Source organism: Chelon labrosus (assembly GCF_963514085.1).
Source record: "Chelon labrosus genome assembly, chromosome: 8".
Classification (NCBI taxonomy): Eukaryota; Metazoa; Chordata; class Actinopteri; order Mugiliformes; family Mugilidae; genus Chelon; species Chelon labrosus.
In genome coordinates, this window is record NC_140358.1 from 12,028,940 (window position 1) to 12,048,766 (window position 19,827).

A 19,827-nucleotide genomic window follows, 5' to 3' on the forward strand; every position below is an offset into this window, starting at 1 on the left:
ATGTAAATAAATAATAAAAGATGTTTACAGACTTTGAAAAATAAGGTTGGTTTTATTTGGTGGAACTTAATTTTACAAACCGGACAAAGTCCAAAAAAATAAACCGGAAGTGCTTCATGCCTATTTTCACATAATCCAGGATTCTGTAGTAAATGTCCTCTGCATTTTTACCAGGTCCAGGTAACAGTCACACAGACCAGTAAAGATGAAAATGAAGGCCCAGAATGTCTTGTAGTCTTTGAAGTACTCCAGGTGTCACAGTGTAACAGTGCCATGTCCCTCCTGTCAGTCACGAGTCCAAAATGACTTTACTTAAGTGTCATCCTCGCTGTCACTGGCCAGCACTTCCTGACACGTCAGCGGCTGAGTGCTCATCTGAGAAGACGGAGGAATTACCGATCCAAAGAATAGGGAACGAAACTGTAAGAGGACAAGACACAAGAGAAATACGTTACAAGGCTATATTTGTTACTCTATTTTATCAAATTGTTAATCACAACTGTCACTTGAAACCTAGTGCAGCCGAGACAACTTCCCAGTCTGAGAAGTTTTTCAGACCTGGGGTAAAATCTCAGAGATATTATTTAAATGCATTTGCTGTGCACATGTCAACACGTCCCTCACCACAAATTAATCTGAGATGGTACTAGTATTATTGTTATTAAATGATCTAGTGAGAACACAAGAGGACACCAGAAGTGGACAAGGAGCGAGTGAGACGACATGTCACATTTATTTGAATGACACCTGTCTCAAAGTTAAATAAGTCCTAAGACAATGTAGAGATATTATCTGCTTAAACAGAGATCTCAAGGTTGTGTCATCTATGTACCTGTCCATGTTGTCCTTTAGAACAGACTGGATAAAGTTTTATGTTTGGAGTGTCCTAATATGGACTAAATATTATATAGGTACTACTGAACTGTTTATTGATTATTTTATGTTTTTATGTCAAGTGTACTACGCAGATTTTAGATGAATATATTTTTAAGCTTCTGAAACTTGCATCTTGACCTGACAAAGTACTTTTTTGTAAGTTTTTTTAATTTTTGTCTTAAAATTCATTCATTGTGCCTTTTCTGTCTCCCAAGAGGGAGAAAAGTGTATTTCTCACAGCTTTATGGAGAAAAAAAATTAAGTTACAACCACAAAACTGAGCCATACCTTCTTATGAGGAGGTCCGTCTGCGTCATTCATTTCCTCTTTTTCCTCCTGCTCTTCTTCCTCCACGGCGTGTGTCCTCGTCCCGTGATTGCCTGCGATGGGCTGTTTTGAACACGAGGAACTGGCTAATGAGGGCGTGGGTGGGTCTGCAGTTGAGGGACCTGGTGCAAAACTTGTATCCATGGCGATTAGGAAGGAGTCCATGTCGTCATTCATGAAGTCATCGGGAGGGGGCGGCGGCCGCGTGTGTGATCTGAGGAGCGGAGGAAATAGTTTTGAGTGCAGCAATAGCAGATGAGTTGCATCTGCAGGAATTGTCTATTAGGGAAATTCATTTCTTTACAATTTCCTCGTCACCCAGCCCCACTGGACTTCTGTACTCTTCTGAAGGCAGAAGGATTTGTGTGAAGATGCAGCTGCAGACATTTGATGGTTTGATGATCTCTCTCTCAATCACGTTGGGGTTTTGAAAGTATCAAAAGTCCGGCCTTCACTTATGTCCAGTTGCATCTACAACATGACTAAATGTTGTGTACAATGTAAATAGGCTGCTATGACTGTCCTCGGCTCACACCCACTTGCTTTTCCACTAACAACTTTTAATTTAAAGTTGCCCTCAGTAACATTTTTGAACCACCGGGTGGCATGGCAGAGTAAATATTGAGGATTTCCTGCCTGTCACTGAACTGAAGAAGCCACTGAGTGAAGCCAAAACTGTTTTGTTTTCATTTTGTTCTGTCACTGCCATTTTTCCAATACTGACTGACAGTTTCTGTGCTTAATCAGGACAAACCCAGCATTTTTCACAGCACTTTAATGCATCAGCTTTAGTTTGGTTGTTACCCTGTATTGTTGTTTCTGGGATCATCCGAAAGCGTGGCCAGCACAAAGTTCCCCTCCAGGACGCTGTCTGTTACGGAAAGCACCACAGGGCTGCCACAAACACAAAATGTACCCATCAGTACACAGTGGTGAAACAAGCGATCAGTTTATATGACCTGCAGGTGAACATGCTCACCTGCCTGGCTCATCAAAGTGTATAGAAACAGGGAGACCGGTGGACTCTGCAAACACTAACAAACCCTGGAGGACAGATGATAACAGATGACATTGTAAACACATGCCATGACAAAAAAAACTGCATACCACAACATATTTTAGCTTGCTGTCTATCTCTAAGAAATTGTATCACTCTTTACGCGACCCTATCCCTCCTGGCTTTCGTCTGTCATACCCGTAACTCCTTCAGACAAAAGGTGATGCTGTTGTGAACCTGGGCGGTAAAATGGTCGAACTCGTCTGAAGCCAGACACATTTCTGTCAGCATGGCCTTGGATTGCTCTGAGAGGGAGGAGAAGGAAGGGGTTATAAAGGACAAAAAACAGCCACGGGTACACTCAATAGCACCAACGGGCTTGTATCTAGTCTCCTAATTTTATTTTATTTTCCCCCAGATCATCATCAACAACATAATACCACCTTTTTAAGTGCAGTGGTATGATTAAACAGAATTAAATACAGTGAAGTTATGTTATGATTATTCATCAAGGTTGTCTTTTGATTCTAACATTGAAAGGTTTTCAGTTTCTGGTTTACAGCACACATCCTCCGAGACGTCTGTATATTTGTCTTATTAACTGCTGCATGAAAATAACAGTCAGTCTTGTCACCTGCTTCTTCCTCCACATGATTCCTGACCCACATCCGTTCATCACTGACTGACAAAGTCACTTCTTCCACAGATGGAGGAAAATGCACCACCATGTCCACCAGCACCCTGAGAATGAGAGAAAACAAAACACGTCGAGAAGTTACAGCCGCGTTAAAACACATTTCACTTAATTTAGGCATTCATTTACTCAAACAAGTTTAAAAACAAGTCTAAAACATATATATATCTTTATTCGTCTTAAATAAAGCTACAATATTTGATCATCAAGTATAAGGAGAACGAATATGGAAACCAGAAGACAGACCGCCAATACCTCTGTTGTTTTGATATCAAAAAAAGTGTAGAAAGATTTTATAAACCTGGGTTGAGCTCTGAAAGCGTTGGCACAGCTGTCCTTATCAAACACTGCTTGTAAGCTTTCACTGTCCTGGTAAGACAGGTTATGTGTCTTCAAGAGGCCTGCAGAGAGAATCACAGCACACAAAACATGCAACATAAATACAGTGTGCTACAATTAATAACAAAATATGTCAGTATAAATGAAATGTAACCCTTCTGATGGAGGGTAAAGCACTGGGAAGGAAGTGAAGCAAAAATACCGTGTTTGCAGTGAAGGGTGAAGGTGAGACGGTCCTTTGGTTCATCCAGTTGGATGTGACACTTTTCCACCGTCTTCTCCAGAGATGCCAGAGATCTAAACACCGCCTGCACACTCTAGCACAAAGAGGAAAAATATTTGCATATGTTATGTCACATGTTAACGTAAACTGAAAATTCTGTTTGTTGTCGTGAACTCAGCATTTTCGTCCCATTAAAGGACATTTCAGACTGCATTGCTGCTTAGGGTTTAATCTCTAAAACTATAAATACTCTGCAACTGTGCAACTGTTAAAAGACGGAAGCTCAGAGGTTTTGCAAAATGAGCGCACAGATAACCACAACCTCATGGTAACAACATGGCAGGAAAGATAGCATTTAAAGGTTGACTACAGAAAGACGTTCATTCATTTATAAGTCTTTGCGCCAAACCCTAACCATGGGAGCTTTTACTTCTCGGAGGTAAAAGTGCTGTAGTTACAGGGGGTAGGTGGAAACAAAATGTGGGCTAGCTCAGCTCATTTGAAAAAACTAAAAGTTTTGGCAAAACAATTCATTAGGTACACTAGAGAAATGCATTCTGATATTATCGTTTAATCAACAGTCTGTTGATTCAACAAGGTTTCCAGAAGTGTATTGTGTTGTACCGACTTACGCTGTTATTATTTTGACAACCCCATTTTAGTTGGTAAGCTAGGCTAAATAACAGAAACACTTTTGTGGTGAATTTAATCCAGTTTAACAGCACCACAAACTAAATCCTCCAAAATGATTATACATGTTATTGAAATGCATTTGTTTTCACTATTGTACCAAATGTTTTGGCAACTATGTATGTGTGTTTAAGAAAGCAAAAACACACGTTAATTATATTATATGTCTGAGATTTAATGTCAGAGTAGCCAATAAACTATAAGCTACATCAAACTACTTGAATCAGTTGAGCCCATGAGCATAGCAGTACGTCATTCGAAAGCAGCAGGTTGACCGCTAACACAACAGCAGATGTAAATGTGCACTATATGAAACACAGAGTGTATAAAGTTTTGAAACACATCTCATCTCTCTCACACACCTTTATTGACATCTTGCAGCGGAAGCTATGCCCATTGTGTATGGAGTACCTGCACAAGAGACGGAAGAAGTTGCCTTTTAAAAAACTAGAAATTACACATAAAAAAATGGGATGTTCACTGACCCACTCCCTCTCTCTCTCTCTCTCTCTCTCTCACACACACACACACACACACAGTCTGCACCTGCTGAAGAACAGTGGTGCGAACAGGAAACAAGCATATGCCGACCGAGAAGAGTTCACAGACCGCAGGGCCAGCTACAAGAGAGAGAGAAAAAAACAAATCAGCACTCTGTTCATTGACGCAAAGTGTGCACCAACAGGAAGCAACAAGACTATATGCATGGCAGGAGGAAGTGTTCAGAGCAACTCACCCCATCTTCCTGAGGCTCCACATACAGCTCATCACCGACACGGGACAGAGAATGGATGGCTTTGGCCAGCACTGGACGGTACATACACACACACACACACAAACACAACATAATTACGATAAACAACCAGTTAATATCACATCATTTTGTGTTTGGGTTGAAGACTGGGTTAAACAAGCAGGAAATGTTTGCTACCTTTCACGTTTCCTCCCGTCACGATACAGTGCATTTCTAGAAACTAACTTCTACTTATACCGTTAAGTTAGCTAGCAAACTAGGCTAAAAGTTAGCCGAAACTAGCGGATTTACACCACCAAGAAGTGAACCGGTTGGGTTTTAATAGTTTGCCAACCGAGTATACATCCTTCTACCGACAACATACTCTGTATAATTACAGCCGTGTTTCTAAATTTTATTTTCTGTAACAGCTCGACCAAGCGGTATCTCGTCCACCGATCTTAACGTTGTTTACGCCGCCATTACCTACTTCCGCAGCGTGGACCAATCAGAGAGAGGGAGGAAGTCGAAGGGGTTTAACCACGCGCATGCGTATTGAGTATCCGAATAAATTGCAAATCACTTTTACAGCTGCATGTTTATCAAGAAAGTTTGCCATTTTCATTCTGAATACATAAAGTAAGAATACTAAGAATATGGGTAGTGGGACAAAGACATTCATTTATTGTTAATATATCTATATAAATTATTACTTGTATTATTGCTATTTTAAGATTAAATTGCAGTACTGTAGTTAATGTAACTCTTGCCACATATTGCTCAGTGTTGTGTCGCACGTGGGTAAATGTTCTGGTTGTTTTATTGTGCACAATATTTCTTCAACCAGGTCTTCAAAGAGCTAACACCATAAGGCAGCTTATTTTCATTTACATAAAACAACACTATAACAGAATAATCTCTGCAGAATCCATAACTCTTATTTTAAAAAGTTGCAATAACTATTTACTGAGCATGTTCTCTGGCATGTTAATTGAAAATGACAATAGTTATTAGAGTTCAGAGAGTTAAAGAAAAATTGTGTTATTCCAAAGGTCATTGCAGATATTTTATTTATTTTTTTAAATCTGATGCCACATAAATAGCAGCTGCTCTCTAAAAACGCCCTGTAATTACTGGTGAAGGTTCACAGTGGGAAGAAAGAGGGTGTGTGTGCACATGTGTGAGCGAGTGAGCCACAGGGAGAAAAGGGAAGGAAGGCACTGCAAGCAGAAAGATGGGCAGAGATCTGTAGAGAGAGAAGGAGAGTCACTGTCAAGACAGAATTATCTCACCTCACTGGTCTTTCTTGTTGGTCTGCTTCAGTGCGTAAGATCTGAGGAACGCTGCCATGCACCGACTCTCCTCCCACCCCCGGTGATATAAATGGCTGCTGGACAAGGGGTGTGACTAAAGCATTCGTGCTTTGAACCTACGGACATTTAGTGAAAGAGAAACTTTTAAAGGACACGAAACGACAAAAGTGAAGAGCTGTTTTGTGTTTGGCTGTTTTCGAGGATCAAGCGGGAGTGGAGGCAGCATGACAGCGAAACATCCCTGAGAAGAGGCAGCAGAATTTCTGTGATAGGAAGTTAACTTTAAGAGGTGGACATGTCTTGATGATGTTTGCAATGAGAAACTTGAAGAATAATGGAAAACGTCTGGAACATTTAAAGACTGGGAAGCAGCTGTCCCAGGAGTCTTCTTAACATTCAGACAAAGATTTGATATGATCTACACACAGGTAATTTCTTCTGTCATGGTATCCAGTCTCTTTTTAAATCAACACATCACTGTGTGGAATTTGTCTCTGTTTAGCCGGATAAACTGGAGTATTCACACGTGTCTCTGTGGCTTCTGGATTTGATACATACCAGTTTCTTCCTAGATGTCTCAGTCACACAATCCAGCAGACTCTCAGGCCTTGCTGCAGTCCATGCTGCAGAAACTGAAGCTCCAGCCAGGCAGAGAAAGCCAGAGATACCTGATACCCGGCCCAGCACCTGCTGCTTCCACATGTGGGCAAGACAGTGAGAGAGGAGCATCCAACCCGCAGAGAGTAAACAGCAGTCCTGGAAATGTCTTTGAGTTTGGTACTAATGGCATCCCCTCAAAGGACCGTCCCACTTCAGCTATGGACAGTAACGCTGGCTTCAGAGGTGGTGAAATACAGCAACCAGGTCACGGCCGTGAAGTGGGCAGGGGTCTAATTTCCTTCCCCTCCCAGAAGGACAACACTGATGGCAACGTGGGTGAGAACAGGGTGTTGGTTCAGACCACACAGCCTGGGATCACCCCTACAGGAACAGGGCAGCTGTTTCCTCCGAAATCACTCAAGGATGCTGATATCACTTCCTTTCAGAGGAATGATGGGGGGCATGCGGGTTTTGGTAGTTCTGCAATGATAAAAAACACCCCTTCTGATACAGATACTGTTTCAAGCCCAGGACAGAATCTGAATAAGGACCAGAGCTTTACACCCAGAGTCTACTTGTGGGCCGCGAAAAGCACAGGTGCTGACACGGGGATTCAAGAGAATAAAGTTTTGCATATGGGAAATGGGGGACACGGAGGTTCAGCACAAAATAATGACGAACAGATTGTCTCAAGTGGCCAAAAAACAACAACCAGCAGCTTTAGAAGAAAACAGCAGTCATCTGAGAATAAAACGAAAAGATGGACGCAGAGGATTAAGGATAGATGGAAGGACCGACCTGGGGGTTCTGGCAAAAAGGGAAAAGAAGAAGGGACAGCAGAACAGAAGATAGAACAAATAACTGAAGTGAGTAACATGCTTACATATCTCCTCAATTACACAGTTAACACCTTGAAGTCAAATTGCAGCTTGTTTGTGACACGTGTTTCACCTCCAAACCAGGCATTAACCAACTCACCAAGTAAGGATGGAGAAAGGACCCTCACTTCACTAGACAGCAGTGGTCCCGCACACACAGAGGACCACACTAATGACGGGAACGTCAGGTAATCGACCAAGAAACCACCCTAAAAATATACAAAACCACACAAACCAGTGCTATAGTCAGCATGTAACAGGTGACACGTTCTCACAGTAAGACTCTGCTTATTCATATCTGAGCCTTAAAACAACAGCAGTGAGATATGTGAGGTATTTGAGATAGTTTCCAACCGTAGCAGCAAAATTAGTATGGGCTGACATTTTTTGCTTCTGATGTGCCTCTGTGGTCTGATGTGCCAAATCCGCCCTTGTCACTCGAAGCATCTGTTATTAGACAACAGTCACACTTTCACAATGCAAGACGTACCGTGACATTTTTTACAACATGACATCTAGAGGAAGGAAAAACAACAGACATTCACAGACATATTCAGAGAGGATAACCCATAAAGCCTTTACCTTTTCCTTAAGGGTTAAAACATAAGGATGATGTTAATCTAAAGAATTAAATAAATAAAAATAAGTCACACATATACTTCAGATTTTCCTTAAACAGCTGGGCACTGTTGTTACTTCTGATGCTGTAGTTCAGATATTTTCAAAGATGTATACTCACTTGCCAGATTATCAATAACGATACAGTATATGACAGTCCTGCGCTCAATCTTAGTCTCATGAAGGTTATGGTATTCAGCATTTGCTTAAAGTAACAAAGAGAGCTGTTGATTCAACTATGTTTTCATTTTGGAGCCTGTGGTTTGTAGTACTATTGAGCTGTATTGTGTTGTACCAGCACATGTTTTTGTTATTTTGATAACCCCATTTTAGACAAAGGCTCTAGGCTAAATAACTGCACCACAAACTACATCCTAACAAATGATCATCCAGCTGAATTAGCAACTTTCTTACACCGTTTCAACACAAACTGAACAGTCATGAAGGAAGATTTAGTGCAGGTATGTCATATTAGAATGGATTAGTTTTCACTAGCGTACCTAATGAACTGGCAAGTGAGTGTATATCCAGCTACAACTGGAAAGATATTTGAATTGCAAAGCAGTAACCTCTAATACCCACCTGGACGTGACATGCTGTTATGAAGCTATAGAGTATCTGGTATAGCTTAAAGTAACGTAATTGTAATAATTAACTGTTAATTGTTGTTAATCTGTCGTAAATAAAAACTATGTGCCACCAGGACTGTGTTTCCAGTAAACGTAATATACAGAACAAGGAACTTATAATATAATGCTATGTGATGGTGTGGCTCATTGATTTTGTTTTTGGAAAACGCTGTAGCTCTATGGAACAGGTTTGCCTACACAGACTTGTTTTCATGACTAGTACCTTTGAGGTTTTGGTCGTGTCACAGGATTTGTTTACAATAATAAAATATATAGTATCCCCACACTAAACCTCATCTGAATGAAATTTGTTATTTTTCAGTAGTGAATTCTTGACTTTACAAAGCGTATTCTCCACTTTCCAGACCCACCAGTGACTTTGACCTTGGCCTCGGGTCGTTCAGCCTACTGGAGGAGATTGTCACGGGTCAAGAATGGGCTAAGTTCCTAAACCCCAACCTTTCAGCCACCTCCACGAATCAGAGACCGTCAGAAGAGCTGCTGAGCCAACCCAAAATCCTACCTAATCCTCAGGATGGTAATCAGTCATTTGGGACGTTGAACCAGTTTGGAGGAAGGAGCAACCAGTGGAGCTTCGGGACTACAGAGTCATCACCAGCTCCTGTCTTCAGCACGGCACAGTTTTCACCTGACGCTTTCCAGCCTATGAGCATGGACGTCACAGAAGGAAAACAACCGTATGTTCAGAGAGGGGCTGAGCAGTTAGAACCAATGGAAGATGGTCATAACCAAACAGGCATCCAACCCAGAGAGAGGGGACTGGGGCAGCGATTTAGACCGCCATCGTTTGTAGAGGTGAGACATTTACTACTGTAATTTAACACAAAAGACCTCAAGTTCCTCAACTCGAGACTATGATATCAGCGTGAAAACCTCGCGATCATCCAGCTCTGTTTTCATTCACAGAGTGCAAACATCGTGCACAACTCAGCTCAGAGGAGCAGAGGCCATCTCAACAGAAAGAGGCATCATCAGTCAGCTGAGATGAGAGACGACAGTGTTCAGATGGAAAGAATAAGTGATGGAGGAGAGACAGACAGAGGTCAGAACAACTTAATACTAATAATAAAACAGTCATTTCTATTGTACATTTTTTTAGTTTAATACAGCTGCCACGCTTGCATTTCACCTCTGTGAATCCATAAATGATTTCTTCTCATATATTTACTACTTTAACAGAAAGATCCATGTCTTCACCGCGCCCAACCAGCAGCAATGCGATGGATCAGTCAGGGGAGTCACCCAGTGATACCGTCACACCTTTATACAACCTAAACTCTCCTCAGACACCTCAGTCTCCATCCAGTGTTTTTGGTCTTGCACCTCGAGGTGTCCTCAAATACTCCATATCCCAGGAGTCAGAGTCGGCAATGGGAACAGTGTCAAAAAGGGTAAGTTACTGAGTATCACAGCACCTCCTTGTGGTTTAAAATGTAAAAATGTAAAAAAAATGTCTTCTACGCAGGAACTTCCCATACTATTTTTACAAAATAAAAATATACTTAAAATAGTCTTTGTGGACTAGAACCTTTTGAGGAACCTGTTGACATTATTCTTCTACAATTCAGCCAGAAAACAATATTTTGGGGGTCACAAGAAAAAATAACAAAGGAAAACTGTATATATGGGACTGGGAGATGATGTGTGCTTCGGCTATATTGTTGTAAAATATTATTTAGAAATAAAAGTCAGTATGACATGTGATCAGACGCTGATTTCTTCATCATTTTCTTTCTTCCATGTGGCATTTTTCCTCTGTGGATCAGAGGCGAGTTGAGGAGAACCGCCGGGTTCGTTTTTCAGAGGAGGTCATGGCCATAGCATCTCCGGACCTGGACGTTACCGAGTCGGATGAAGATTCAGCACCAGAAGAGGACTCTGTGGCAGAGCAGGAGTGTGAGGTGCAGCCGGCAGTGATGGAGCAGGCGGCACCAGCCCGGCGGCCTGTTCTCCCCACCTGGATACTGGCTCTGAAAAGGAAGAACACTGGAAGGAAGCACAGAGAGCGACTGTAAAACCACAAAAATGAGCATTCACAGATTCATATTTTTTTATAACTAAATAACCATAATCAAATTAGTATAGTTAGTATGTCTCAAATGCAGATCCCTCTATTTTTGAAAGCGACAATATTTTGAAAAGTCATCGCAAGAGCAGTAATATTACCGTAAAAGCTGAAATATGCAGACTGCACCCTAAACTCACCTTTTGGGGATTATCTTCTGAAAGCTTTGAGTTTAAGACTTAAAAGGCAACTGAATGCAATGCTGAGATAAGTATTTTTTTCTGCAGTGAACACAGCAGGATAACTGTGGGAAGATTTCTTTTTGGACATTTGAAGCGCTGCCATGTGTTTTTCATTCATTCATTCATCTTCTATACCCGCTTAGTCCTGTTAAGGGTCGCGGGGGTCTGCTGGAGCCTATCCCAGCTGTCATCGGGCGAGAGGCGGGGGTACACCCTGGACAGGTCGCCAGTCCATCGCAGGCCATGTGTTTTATCGACTCTCATTCCACTTCAGACACAGCTTTGTTGAGCCCGTCAGTCCCACAGTGGTCAGCAGCAGGCTTCCCATATCCTGTCTCTTGGTAATGGCTCCCTGGCTGGCCATCGTGGCAAATTAACTGCAGAGGACGAAGATATGTGAGCTGAAGCTGAAGCTGAAATCAGTCGTCAGTATCTGAATAGCTGTGTTTGACTCATCCGCTGGTGTCAGAGAGAGGCACTTGAGTGCCTTCTTGCAACGTACTTTTTACTCTTACTGTGAAGTTTTAAATGTTGCTGCATGTTTGCATGTACAAACTGAGAATGTACAAGGCTAAGACAAATATTAAAGGAAGGGTATTTTGGAAATGTGCTTATCTGCCTTGATTTGCGGAGTTAGATTAGTCGACCTTTTAATCCAGACCAAAGAAAAGTCCTGTAAAACCACAAGTGATGTTAAGCCTGACCTAAACCCAGGTAGCGGTTGCCCCTTTTCCCAATTCTTTGTACTAAGGTGAACATTTGTTACCATAGAGTGCTGTCCCCATTAAGTTCTTAAGTTGCCTCCTGACCATCTTATTATCTTTGAGAGCCTGTTATCACTCACATTTCGTCATCCCCTCTAAATGAAAAGCTCGATGATATAAATCCCTTCTAACCTGCAAATTCTTTCACAGCTGCAAAAGTGTGTGCACAGACGTTCACATGTAACATTTACAGGACCGTACAGGAAAATATTGGCTTATTCTGTCTAACTGCACGTTTGCTTGAAATAATCAGAGACAGATTACTTCATGGCGCTATGTCATTTCCAGTTTCTCTAAATTCCTGTGACCTCCCTTGACAGATATCGCCTCTCACAGTCAGAACAATCGAGAGGCTCTTTAGCTGACCTATGACAGTCAGTTCATAGTGAAATGAGAATATGGGGGAACAGAGAAGAAATATAAAAATATACAGTAAAATGCGCAAATATCTGAGAGTAAACCACTGAAATAAACAGAAAGAAGAAAATCATATTTCTTGTTCTAAATAAAGGAACACTTTCATCGGTCCATTAGGCTGTACCGTAATATTTCCCACCGGTCCACATTGCCTAGAGGGGGACTAATAATGGCCCATTTGTAGACCTCAAACCACACACACACATTTATTCCACTGATTCCTTCCCACAACACACACACACTCCAGTGTTTACGCTGTCTGTACACCATTAAGAGGCTTCCATTTGTGAGGAAAGGCAGGTGGTGATGTGAAAATGACGACAAAGAGGTATCTTACGCAAATAGTTTATTCTCATTATTTATTCTCAGCATTGTTTCCAGTAATGATTGTGATTTTCCAGTCTTGACCTACTGAATGGGAAGGAAAAATATGGAAAGGGGATTTATTTTTAGCTGACAAACGGGAGATAACAGATTACGGTAGTTAAGAGGCTGTAAAATATCTCGTAAAACGAAACGGTTTACAATAAAATAGGATTTTTATTTCTGTACATTTCACTCCAAATGTAATAATGTTTTAACTGAGCTCCAGTTACGTGGTAAAGAGGTTGAACTGAATGTGGTGAACTTATTTGTCCTGAGTGTATCGACCAAGTGGCTCCATTGTGCTAGCTATTATTATGAAATACATGGCAAGTGATGGTAGGTACGCCGTCCTTCTTTACTCAACTTGCCAAACTAAAACTGATTATGGGATCAACCAGATAAGATATAATGTTGTTATGTCAATACAATAAGGGAAAGAGAAGGAAGAGGTAATGTCCATTGCTTCAGATTGTTGTTGTTAGTCAGACGGGTGGGTCAGTCGGTGAGAGGGAAATGGCTCCAGAGTCATAGGAGCTCTTTAACCCTGGTTTGAGTGACAGCTGGCTGCCTGGGCTCGGAGCCAGGGATGCTTCTATCTGAGCCCCTGACACCTGCGTGGACAGGAATACGTGATAAAGCGCCGGAGTCAAGTCAACTCTGTTGTCCGTGTCTGAAATGCATGCTACTGAATTATGAAAACAAAAAACAAAAAAAGACATGTTACCTCTTCAAACTTCTTGGCTTTGTACTGGTCTGCTCCTTTCAAGCAGTTCAGTAAGATAATGTCACAGAGAACTGTACCCTGAAAACACAGGAAAATAAAGAATAAATAAACAAAATGGACAAAAATAAATAAATAAATAAATAAAATTAAATTCTTACCAGTCCAATTGAGGTGAAGGCAGCGACCAAGTTGATCAGTGTTGGGACTGTGGCAAACTTTCCCGCCTGCAAGTGATGAGTAGGAAGAGATCAGTTTAAGTGACATATTCCAAATATTTGCATTCAGGCGCGAAGATTGTAAAGTCACGCTCAAGTCTGTGCAGGAAAAAATAATGCCTCAGTAGCACAGCTTGGCCAGAAGACTTGGAACAGGTGGAGAACAGTGCAAAGTTATAGAGAATCCACTAGTTAGCACGTTCTACAAAAAATTATAAGTTTTGTTTTTGCAGGAGAATATGTGTGAGCCAGGATTACTATTTGCCACCATTTCAAGCCATGTTAAGTTAAGGGGACCTCCATTTTCATTCAGGAGTCTCTCTGTGTTCTCAGCTGATTGTATCTATGAGTATATGAGTGTTACAGTGTCCATCCTTTACAGCGTGCCACACTCATCACTCACAAATCTGCCCTTTTGTTCCAGTTTAAATTTATTTAAGTTTTAACAGCAAAATTAAACATGTTTTCAGTGAACACAGATGCAGCCTATAGTACGTGTTCTTTCCAAAGTCCTCGGTGGCCTTCATTTCACACAACTCACATTGCCGGTGACCATAACATCGAAGCGGATTGCATACGCTTTGTAATGGGTCCGAAATTCAGTCCCATCCTGTTTCTTGAAATATTTGGCGAATCTGTTTTTAAAGAGAAGAAAAAGTGACCAAAAAGAAAAACAGCAACAACACTGAGAAGACATCCAGAAGAAAGATCAGCGGCACTACCTGAAGTTGTACCCTTTGGAGACGGCATTCTTTTCAAATGGAGCATCCAGCCGTGTGAAAGAGTACTTTGGTTGACACTGCTCGACGTCCAGGTCGAAGTTACACTTCCACTCAATGTTTATTCCTATTTCTCCACCCTGAGAGAGAAGGATTAGGAATTGAGAGACACAGGTAATGTTAAGATCAGTTACAAAATATTTGATGGCTACTCGCATTGTGACATGGTGAGGACACTTACTTGGTGAGGACAAATTTGAATCTGAAAAAATGATAATCTGAAAAGTATCTGCTGTCAGAAAAATACTGTATTTATATATATATATATATATATAAAACTGTAAAATGGACAATATTTGGCACAGAGAAGTGGAGGAGCAGAAATATAAAGCTGCACACAATGTAAAGACTGGGTACCTTAATCACATTACTTGAGGAAATTACACAGAGTAAAAGGTAAGCAGGTAAATAGTTTAATTTTAATGGCATTTCCTGTCCACACAGTGTTAAAGTGTGACTTTAATGATTTTCATCAAGCTGGGTTAGTGCACACACTTTTATGTCATCATTGCAAACCTCCGACTTTATTCAGCATCGTCTAATGGACTGTAAATGGACTGTCTTGAGCATCTTAATCGTATGACAGTATCTTCCCTCAGTAAACCTCTGTGGCAACCTGCTGAGGTCTTGCCCACAGAAAACCAAGTGGGTTTTAAAGCTCTTTTATTACTGAAAGAAGTTTGTACAATGGAGCCCTGCTTTCTAACTTCTATAAACCATTGCTCTTTTGTCGAGCCGTTTATTCTCCGACAGAAAACGTTAAATAAAAGTGAGCGGTGCATCAACGTTAATGTGTTTTAAACCTCTCTGTTCAAGCAAAGTTCAGCCCTGACAGGATTGATTGTTACTGGGCACCAGCAAAAACTTTATCAGATCAATGTTGACCCAAAGCCAAACCTACTTGCAGGAAATCAGGTGTAATTTCATTGAAATAAACTGTATTCAGCACTATATTTTACCAATTCAGATGATGACAACATATTGTACTGATCCTAATTTACAGCATTTTAGAGCATGACGAGTGAAGGAAGCTTTGGGGACGGCAGCTGAGACCTTATCTGACATGGCATCCACAGTCTGCCCGGTGAAGTTCAACACATGCCCGACACGGAAAATGGGACAGAAGGGTTCATTCTCTGGATGGTAGGTACATCTCTTGATCTGTTTAGATGTCATCGTGGAGGGAAAGTTCCCTCTGTAAAAGAAGAAATGTCACTTTTTTAAAATAGCAGGTATTTTACACACCTTTGTTGCACTCGTCAGTTATGTTTTCAGCTGATCCAGTTTCCGAAAAGGCGTTTGCATGTCTTTGTGTGTAATCTACCTGGTGACATTAAATAGCGGGAAGCGGATGCTGTTTTTGATGAAGATGGTGAAATCTGCCACGTCCAACATTGGTTTGCTGTGGAGGATGTTGTCAGACAGAGAGGGAAGAAGAGGAAAACGTCATCAGGTGCACATGCATATCTTTGTGGTTTTGCGTGTGTAAACCTTACATGTCACCCTTTTCCTCCTCGGGTGGACACCATCCTTCGAACTCACACCGACCCTCTGTCTCATTGTTGTCTTTAAGGCAAGCACCTGTTATGAAACCTGGAATGTGAGGCAGAAAGAGAAGAGAAATACTGTGCTGAATTAGGGATTCTCAGATCAGGTGAAGGGAAATAATCTGGATTCTTGGGCTAATACAGTGGTAGCCATAATATTAACTGTACAACTACGGCAATTGAACATATTTTGTCTATTACATCACATGTAAAGAGCCAGCTTACTTACATATTACAGTATAGATCTGCAGTACAGTTAATATAATCAAATATCATCAAAACATCTCTTCATTTCCAACAAGGAAAGTAATAGAAAACGTTAATAGAAAACCAGAAATAAAGAATGTCTTTAAAAATATATTTTATATGAAACCCAATTTTGATTTATTTTTATATCTTAAGTTTACATACAACTAAAAATGTGGCTGAAAAATGTAGGTCAGACACATACATAACCCTAATCCTTGGCTGTTCTCCATGGGGGGCAAGACAAAGACCCAAAGTGTACAGTGGAAACTACACAGACATGGTTTAAAACCAACAAGGTGAAAGACCAGACCTCAATCCAATAGAGGAGCTTGAGCAGTTTTGTAAAGACAAATGTAAAATTCCAGTGTCCAGATGTGCAAGATGATTGCGACCTGTCCACGCAGCCTCAGTGATGTGACCACATGTACTAAATATATATATAAATATTTTACATTATATATATTTAATTAATTGACATTACAGCGGCACAGTGGCGAGGTGGTTAGCACTGATGCCTCACAGCAAGAAGGTCACCGGTTCGAATCCATGGGCCGGCTGGCCTTTCTGTGTGGAGTTTGCATGTTCTCCCTTTGTCTGTGTGGGTTCTCTCCGGGTACTCCGGCTTCCTCCCACTGTCCAAAGACATGCTCATTAGGTTAATTGGTGATTCTAAATTGGCCGTAGGTGTGCGTGTGAGTGTGAATGGTTGTCTGTCTCTGTGTTAGCCCTGCGATGGACTAGCGACCTGTCCAGGGTGTACCCCTGCCTCTCGCCCGATGACAGCTGGGATAGGCTCCAGCAGACCCCCGTGACCCTTAACAGGACCAAACGGGTATAGAAGATGAATGAATGAATGAATTTTACGTTACTTCTTTCCTGTCAAAAAGCTAATTGATACTGACCATGATTCTATTTATAAATGCAATGAAAAGGTAAAAACATCCAAGGGGTGAATACTTTTTGGAGCTGTACAACAGCTCTAACAGAGATTGGCTGACAGCTGGGAAACGCTCCAGTCTTTTTTTTTTTTAACGTCACAACGAAATTCAAAATAAATCTCTTTTGTGGACCTCCACAATTCTGGTTTGTTCTTGGGAGCAATTTCCAAATGCTTCTACAAACAATACCACATACCATGGGACCACACCGCCATCACATCGCTCAAGAGGGAGACACATTGTGTCCCCTAGAAACTGATGTATTTTGGAGTGAAAAGTACAAATCAATCACAGACCAAGGACCTTGTGAAGACACTGGAGGAAGCAGGTACAAAAACATCTACTGTATATTCTGTTTTAATAAATTCTAAGTGTATGCAACTGTATGCATCAACTTTATTTTCCATTTTGTTAATAGAGCCACCTGGTCTACACACTGGTCCTTTAATGCTGGCTATGAGGCAAACACTACTCACCATGGGCAAAGATGGAACCATGATACTTGTGGCAGTCTTCATCTGTTTTGCAGCTAAAGTCTTTAGTCTGAAACGCACAGAAACGTAAAACTAAAATGTAAATTTTCATTTACTGGACTGTTTCAGCAGAGTAAATGGCAACAAAGAAGTGAGTTTAAAGATCAGTCCAATGTGGAAGGCAGTTTGGGTGCTTTCACTGCATAAAGGTGGTGACACAGCTGCTCGCTTAAAGTTTTCTTCAAACTTCAAAGGTGCTGTAAATAGCAGCAGGACAGACCTCATCTTCTCTGTAATTAAAACAGGGTTCTTTTGTAATTTAAAGCTTGTCTTAAACCCTACAGGAGACCATCACAAAAACACTGATGTTCCTCGTCCTATCCACGCTGTACTAATTCAAGTAGGACTCTTACATACTGAAGAGAGCTTGATTATCCTTTGAAAACAGAATAAAAGCTTCCCACACTCCGTTGTCTGTTGCTGCTACTCCTAAACCACAGAATTCACAGCACCACTCAATTCATTCAACTCATTACTGCTAACTGGTATCACTCACAACTGTAAGTTTTATGTAATTGCCGCATGGCTTTCTAATGACTTTCTGTCCTGAAACCTCTTATTCTAAATCCCCTTGTCTATATAAATGCCGGACTGCTGCAGGATTTTATCTAGAACAAGATAGTGTGCTTGTCATTTGTCAGAAGATTTTGAATGAATCTTATTAGTATGGACATCTTTTCAAAGCCTGCTGGCTTTAGGTCATCATGCAGGTAGGTCCAGAGCTACACATTCAGTCACATTTGGTCTCCCTGACGATATGAGCCAAGAAAAGCTCAAAATTGACAGCAACAAGCCCATCAAGAGCCTCAAATGCAATTAGTGACACAGAAACTGATTGGTAACTAGTGAAAACTTGAATTTAAATGTATCCTCACCTCTTTACATCGCCCTTGGACCTGATTATGAGTAACAACCGTTTTGGTTATGATGCAGAAAATACCTGCACCCTAAAACACAGAGCACAACATTTATGGTTTACCACATCATGGTGTAGTGGTGTACAATGGTAGCTCAAATGCAGCATCAGCACATAAAAACAAAAAATGACCACATTAATTGACAGAAAGATTCACGTTCATCATTAAAATCACTTGTAAAGCCACATAATCACATTATCTTTACAGCCAACTCACATTCACTGCCGTTCACATGCAATTTAGGCCAGAACCAAACATGTCTTTCACTCTTTAAGATGCTGTGGGTATAGTCTGATATGGGACCTTAGATGAAGTTCAAACTTTCAAAAATGCTCAAAGACAGAATCTAAAGCGGTCATTGCCCCTAAGGCTGTAAAAATGTAAAAATACGTCTTATTAGGTCACACACCTCAGGAGGGACGATATAGTCGGCCACGTCCATCACTTGGCCATGTTGGTAACCAAAGCCTTTTACTTTGGTCATTACAGAAGACTCTATACCGGTGTCAATCTCCTGATAAGCTTTCTCGTGAATGAAGACCCAGCTGCAGGACAGATCCAAACAGTAGAGTGAAATTGCTGAGTCTCGTTTATGGAACCACATGAAAGTTACCCTCCAGTTTGAAAATCACATTACACTCACACACACACACACACAAAAAAAAACACCACTGACCCGACAAAATATGCGATGATGAGCAGCTGTGCGACCCGGTTGATGATCCCCACAGACCAGCTCTTGACCACCACAGACTTGGTGGTCTCGTAGGTGAAGAAGTCAGCAATGAAGCCCATGGCTGCCTGTCGATCCGAGTCAGGCAGCAACGACTCAGACCTTCCTCAGTCTTCAGAGAAAAGTGCAACTCCTCTCAAGCCACAACAGGTGCCTTCTTGGAAGTGTGAAGGTAAATCGCTGAATTTCGAGATCTACTAAAATATTGTGATCCTAATCTTCAAATTGGTCGTGTCTTTCTCTAGCGTTTCCTGTGTTCATCTGCTTCTTTGCATACTTGATGGCTACAGCTCACTGCCTCTCTCTTCTCCCTCACTTTGTTTCTTTGGTTCATGACACAAACCGGACCTCCCCTTCCTTTACTCAAACGAGCAAGAGGAAAATATCTCTCCCATCCCTCCCCCTATCTCTGCCTTTCTTTCTGCACCACAATTCCCCATCTCCCCATGCCTTTTCCCCC

At 41.3% G+C, this 19,827-nt stretch overlaps 3 protein-coding genes across 4 annotated transcripts; 1 reads left to right on the top strand and 2 right to left on the bottom strand.

Annotated features, from left to right (window-relative positions):
• Positions 1-44: 44 nt before the first annotated feature.
• On the bottom strand, positions 45-5,746 carry rad9a (RAD9 checkpoint clamp component A). The gene is made up of 12 exons (XM_084550306.1): positions 5,078-5,746; positions 4,883-4,953; positions 4,693-4,766; positions 4,509-4,557; positions 3,436-3,550; positions 3,196-3,295; positions 2,835-2,941; positions 2,399-2,505; positions 2,183-2,247; positions 2,008-2,097; positions 1,165-1,417; positions 45-420 (listed from the first exon to the last, which is right to left on the bottom strand). Exons 1-12 carry the CDS (start codon positions 5,109-5,111, stop codon positions 313-315), a joined length of 1,173 nt encoding a protein of 390 aa, XP_084406432.1. The 5' UTR covers positions 5,112-5,746; the 3' UTR covers positions 45-312.
• Positions 4,890-11,792, top strand: LOC311492130 (uncharacterized protein). Of its 2 annotated transcripts, none has more exons than XM_084550305.1 (8): positions 4,890-4,960; positions 6,203-6,620; positions 6,754-7,658; positions 7,755-7,858; positions 9,283-9,733; positions 9,845-9,980; positions 10,118-10,329; positions 10,705-11,792. In XM_084550305.1, exons 3-8 carry the CDS (start codon positions 6,765-6,767, stop codon positions 10,951-10,953), a joined length of 2,046 nt encoding a protein of 681 aa, XP_084406431.1. In that variant the 5' UTR covers positions 4,890-4,960; positions 6,203-6,620; positions 6,754-6,764; the 3' UTR covers positions 10,954-11,792. The 2 variants fall into 2 exon arrangements, with proteins under 2 accessions (XP_084406431.1, XP_084406430.1); XM_084550304.1 differs by having other exon boundaries at positions 6,765-7,658; positions 10,705-11,791.
• Positions 11,793-13,190: 1,398 nt separating this feature from the next.
• p2rx3a (purinergic receptor P2X, ligand-gated ion channel, 3a) lies at positions 13,191-19,453 on the bottom strand. The gene is made up of 12 exons (XM_084550307.1): positions 19,311-19,453; positions 19,044-19,179; positions 18,593-18,664; positions 17,661-17,727; positions 15,947-16,043; positions 15,775-15,852; positions 15,504-15,645; positions 14,394-14,530; positions 14,213-14,306; positions 13,615-13,680; positions 13,457-13,534; positions 13,191-13,343 (listed from the first exon to the last, which is right to left on the bottom strand). Exons 1-12 carry the CDS (start codon positions 19,427-19,429, stop codon positions 13,215-13,217), a joined length of 1,215 nt encoding a protein of 404 aa, XP_084406433.1. The 5' UTR covers positions 19,430-19,453; the 3' UTR covers positions 13,191-13,214.
• Positions 19,454-19,827: the final 374 nt, after the last annotated feature.

Bases quoted from the DNA above. Each gene is read 5' to 3' on its own strand.
- LOC311492130 (XM_084550304.1), top strand. The intron at 7,659-7,754 runs GTGAGTAACATG...CCTCCAAACCAG, and splicing joins AGATAGAACAAATAACTGAA to GCATTAACCAACTCACCAAG. The intron at 10,330-10,704 runs GTAAGTTACTGA...TCTGTGGATCAG, and splicing joins TGGGAACAGTGTCAAAAAGG to AGGCGAGTTGAGGAGAACCG.
- p2rx3a (XM_084550307.1), bottom strand. From the start codon at position 19,429: ATGGGCTTCATTGCTGACTTCTTCACCTACGAGACCACCAAGTCTGTG. The intron at 14,531-15,503 runs GTCTCAGCTGCC...CTTCTCTCTCAG, and splicing joins TGGATGCCATGTCAGATAAG to GGTGGAGAAATAGGAATAAA. The intron at 13,681-14,212 runs GTGAGTTGTGTG...CATCACTTGCAG, and splicing joins ATGTTATGGTCACCGGCAAT to GCGGGAAAGTTTGCCACAGT.
- rad9a (XM_084550306.1), bottom strand. From the start codon at position 5,111: ATGCACTGTATCGTGACGGGAGGAAACGTGAAAG. The intron at 4,558-4,692 runs GTGCAGACTGTG...TCTCTTGTGCAG, and splicing joins GCACCACTGTTCTTCAGCAG to GTACTCCATACACAATGGGC. The intron at 3,296-3,435 runs GTATTTTTGCTT...TTCTCTCTGCAG, and splicing joins CACCCTTCACTGCAAACACG to GCCTCTTGAAGACACATAAC.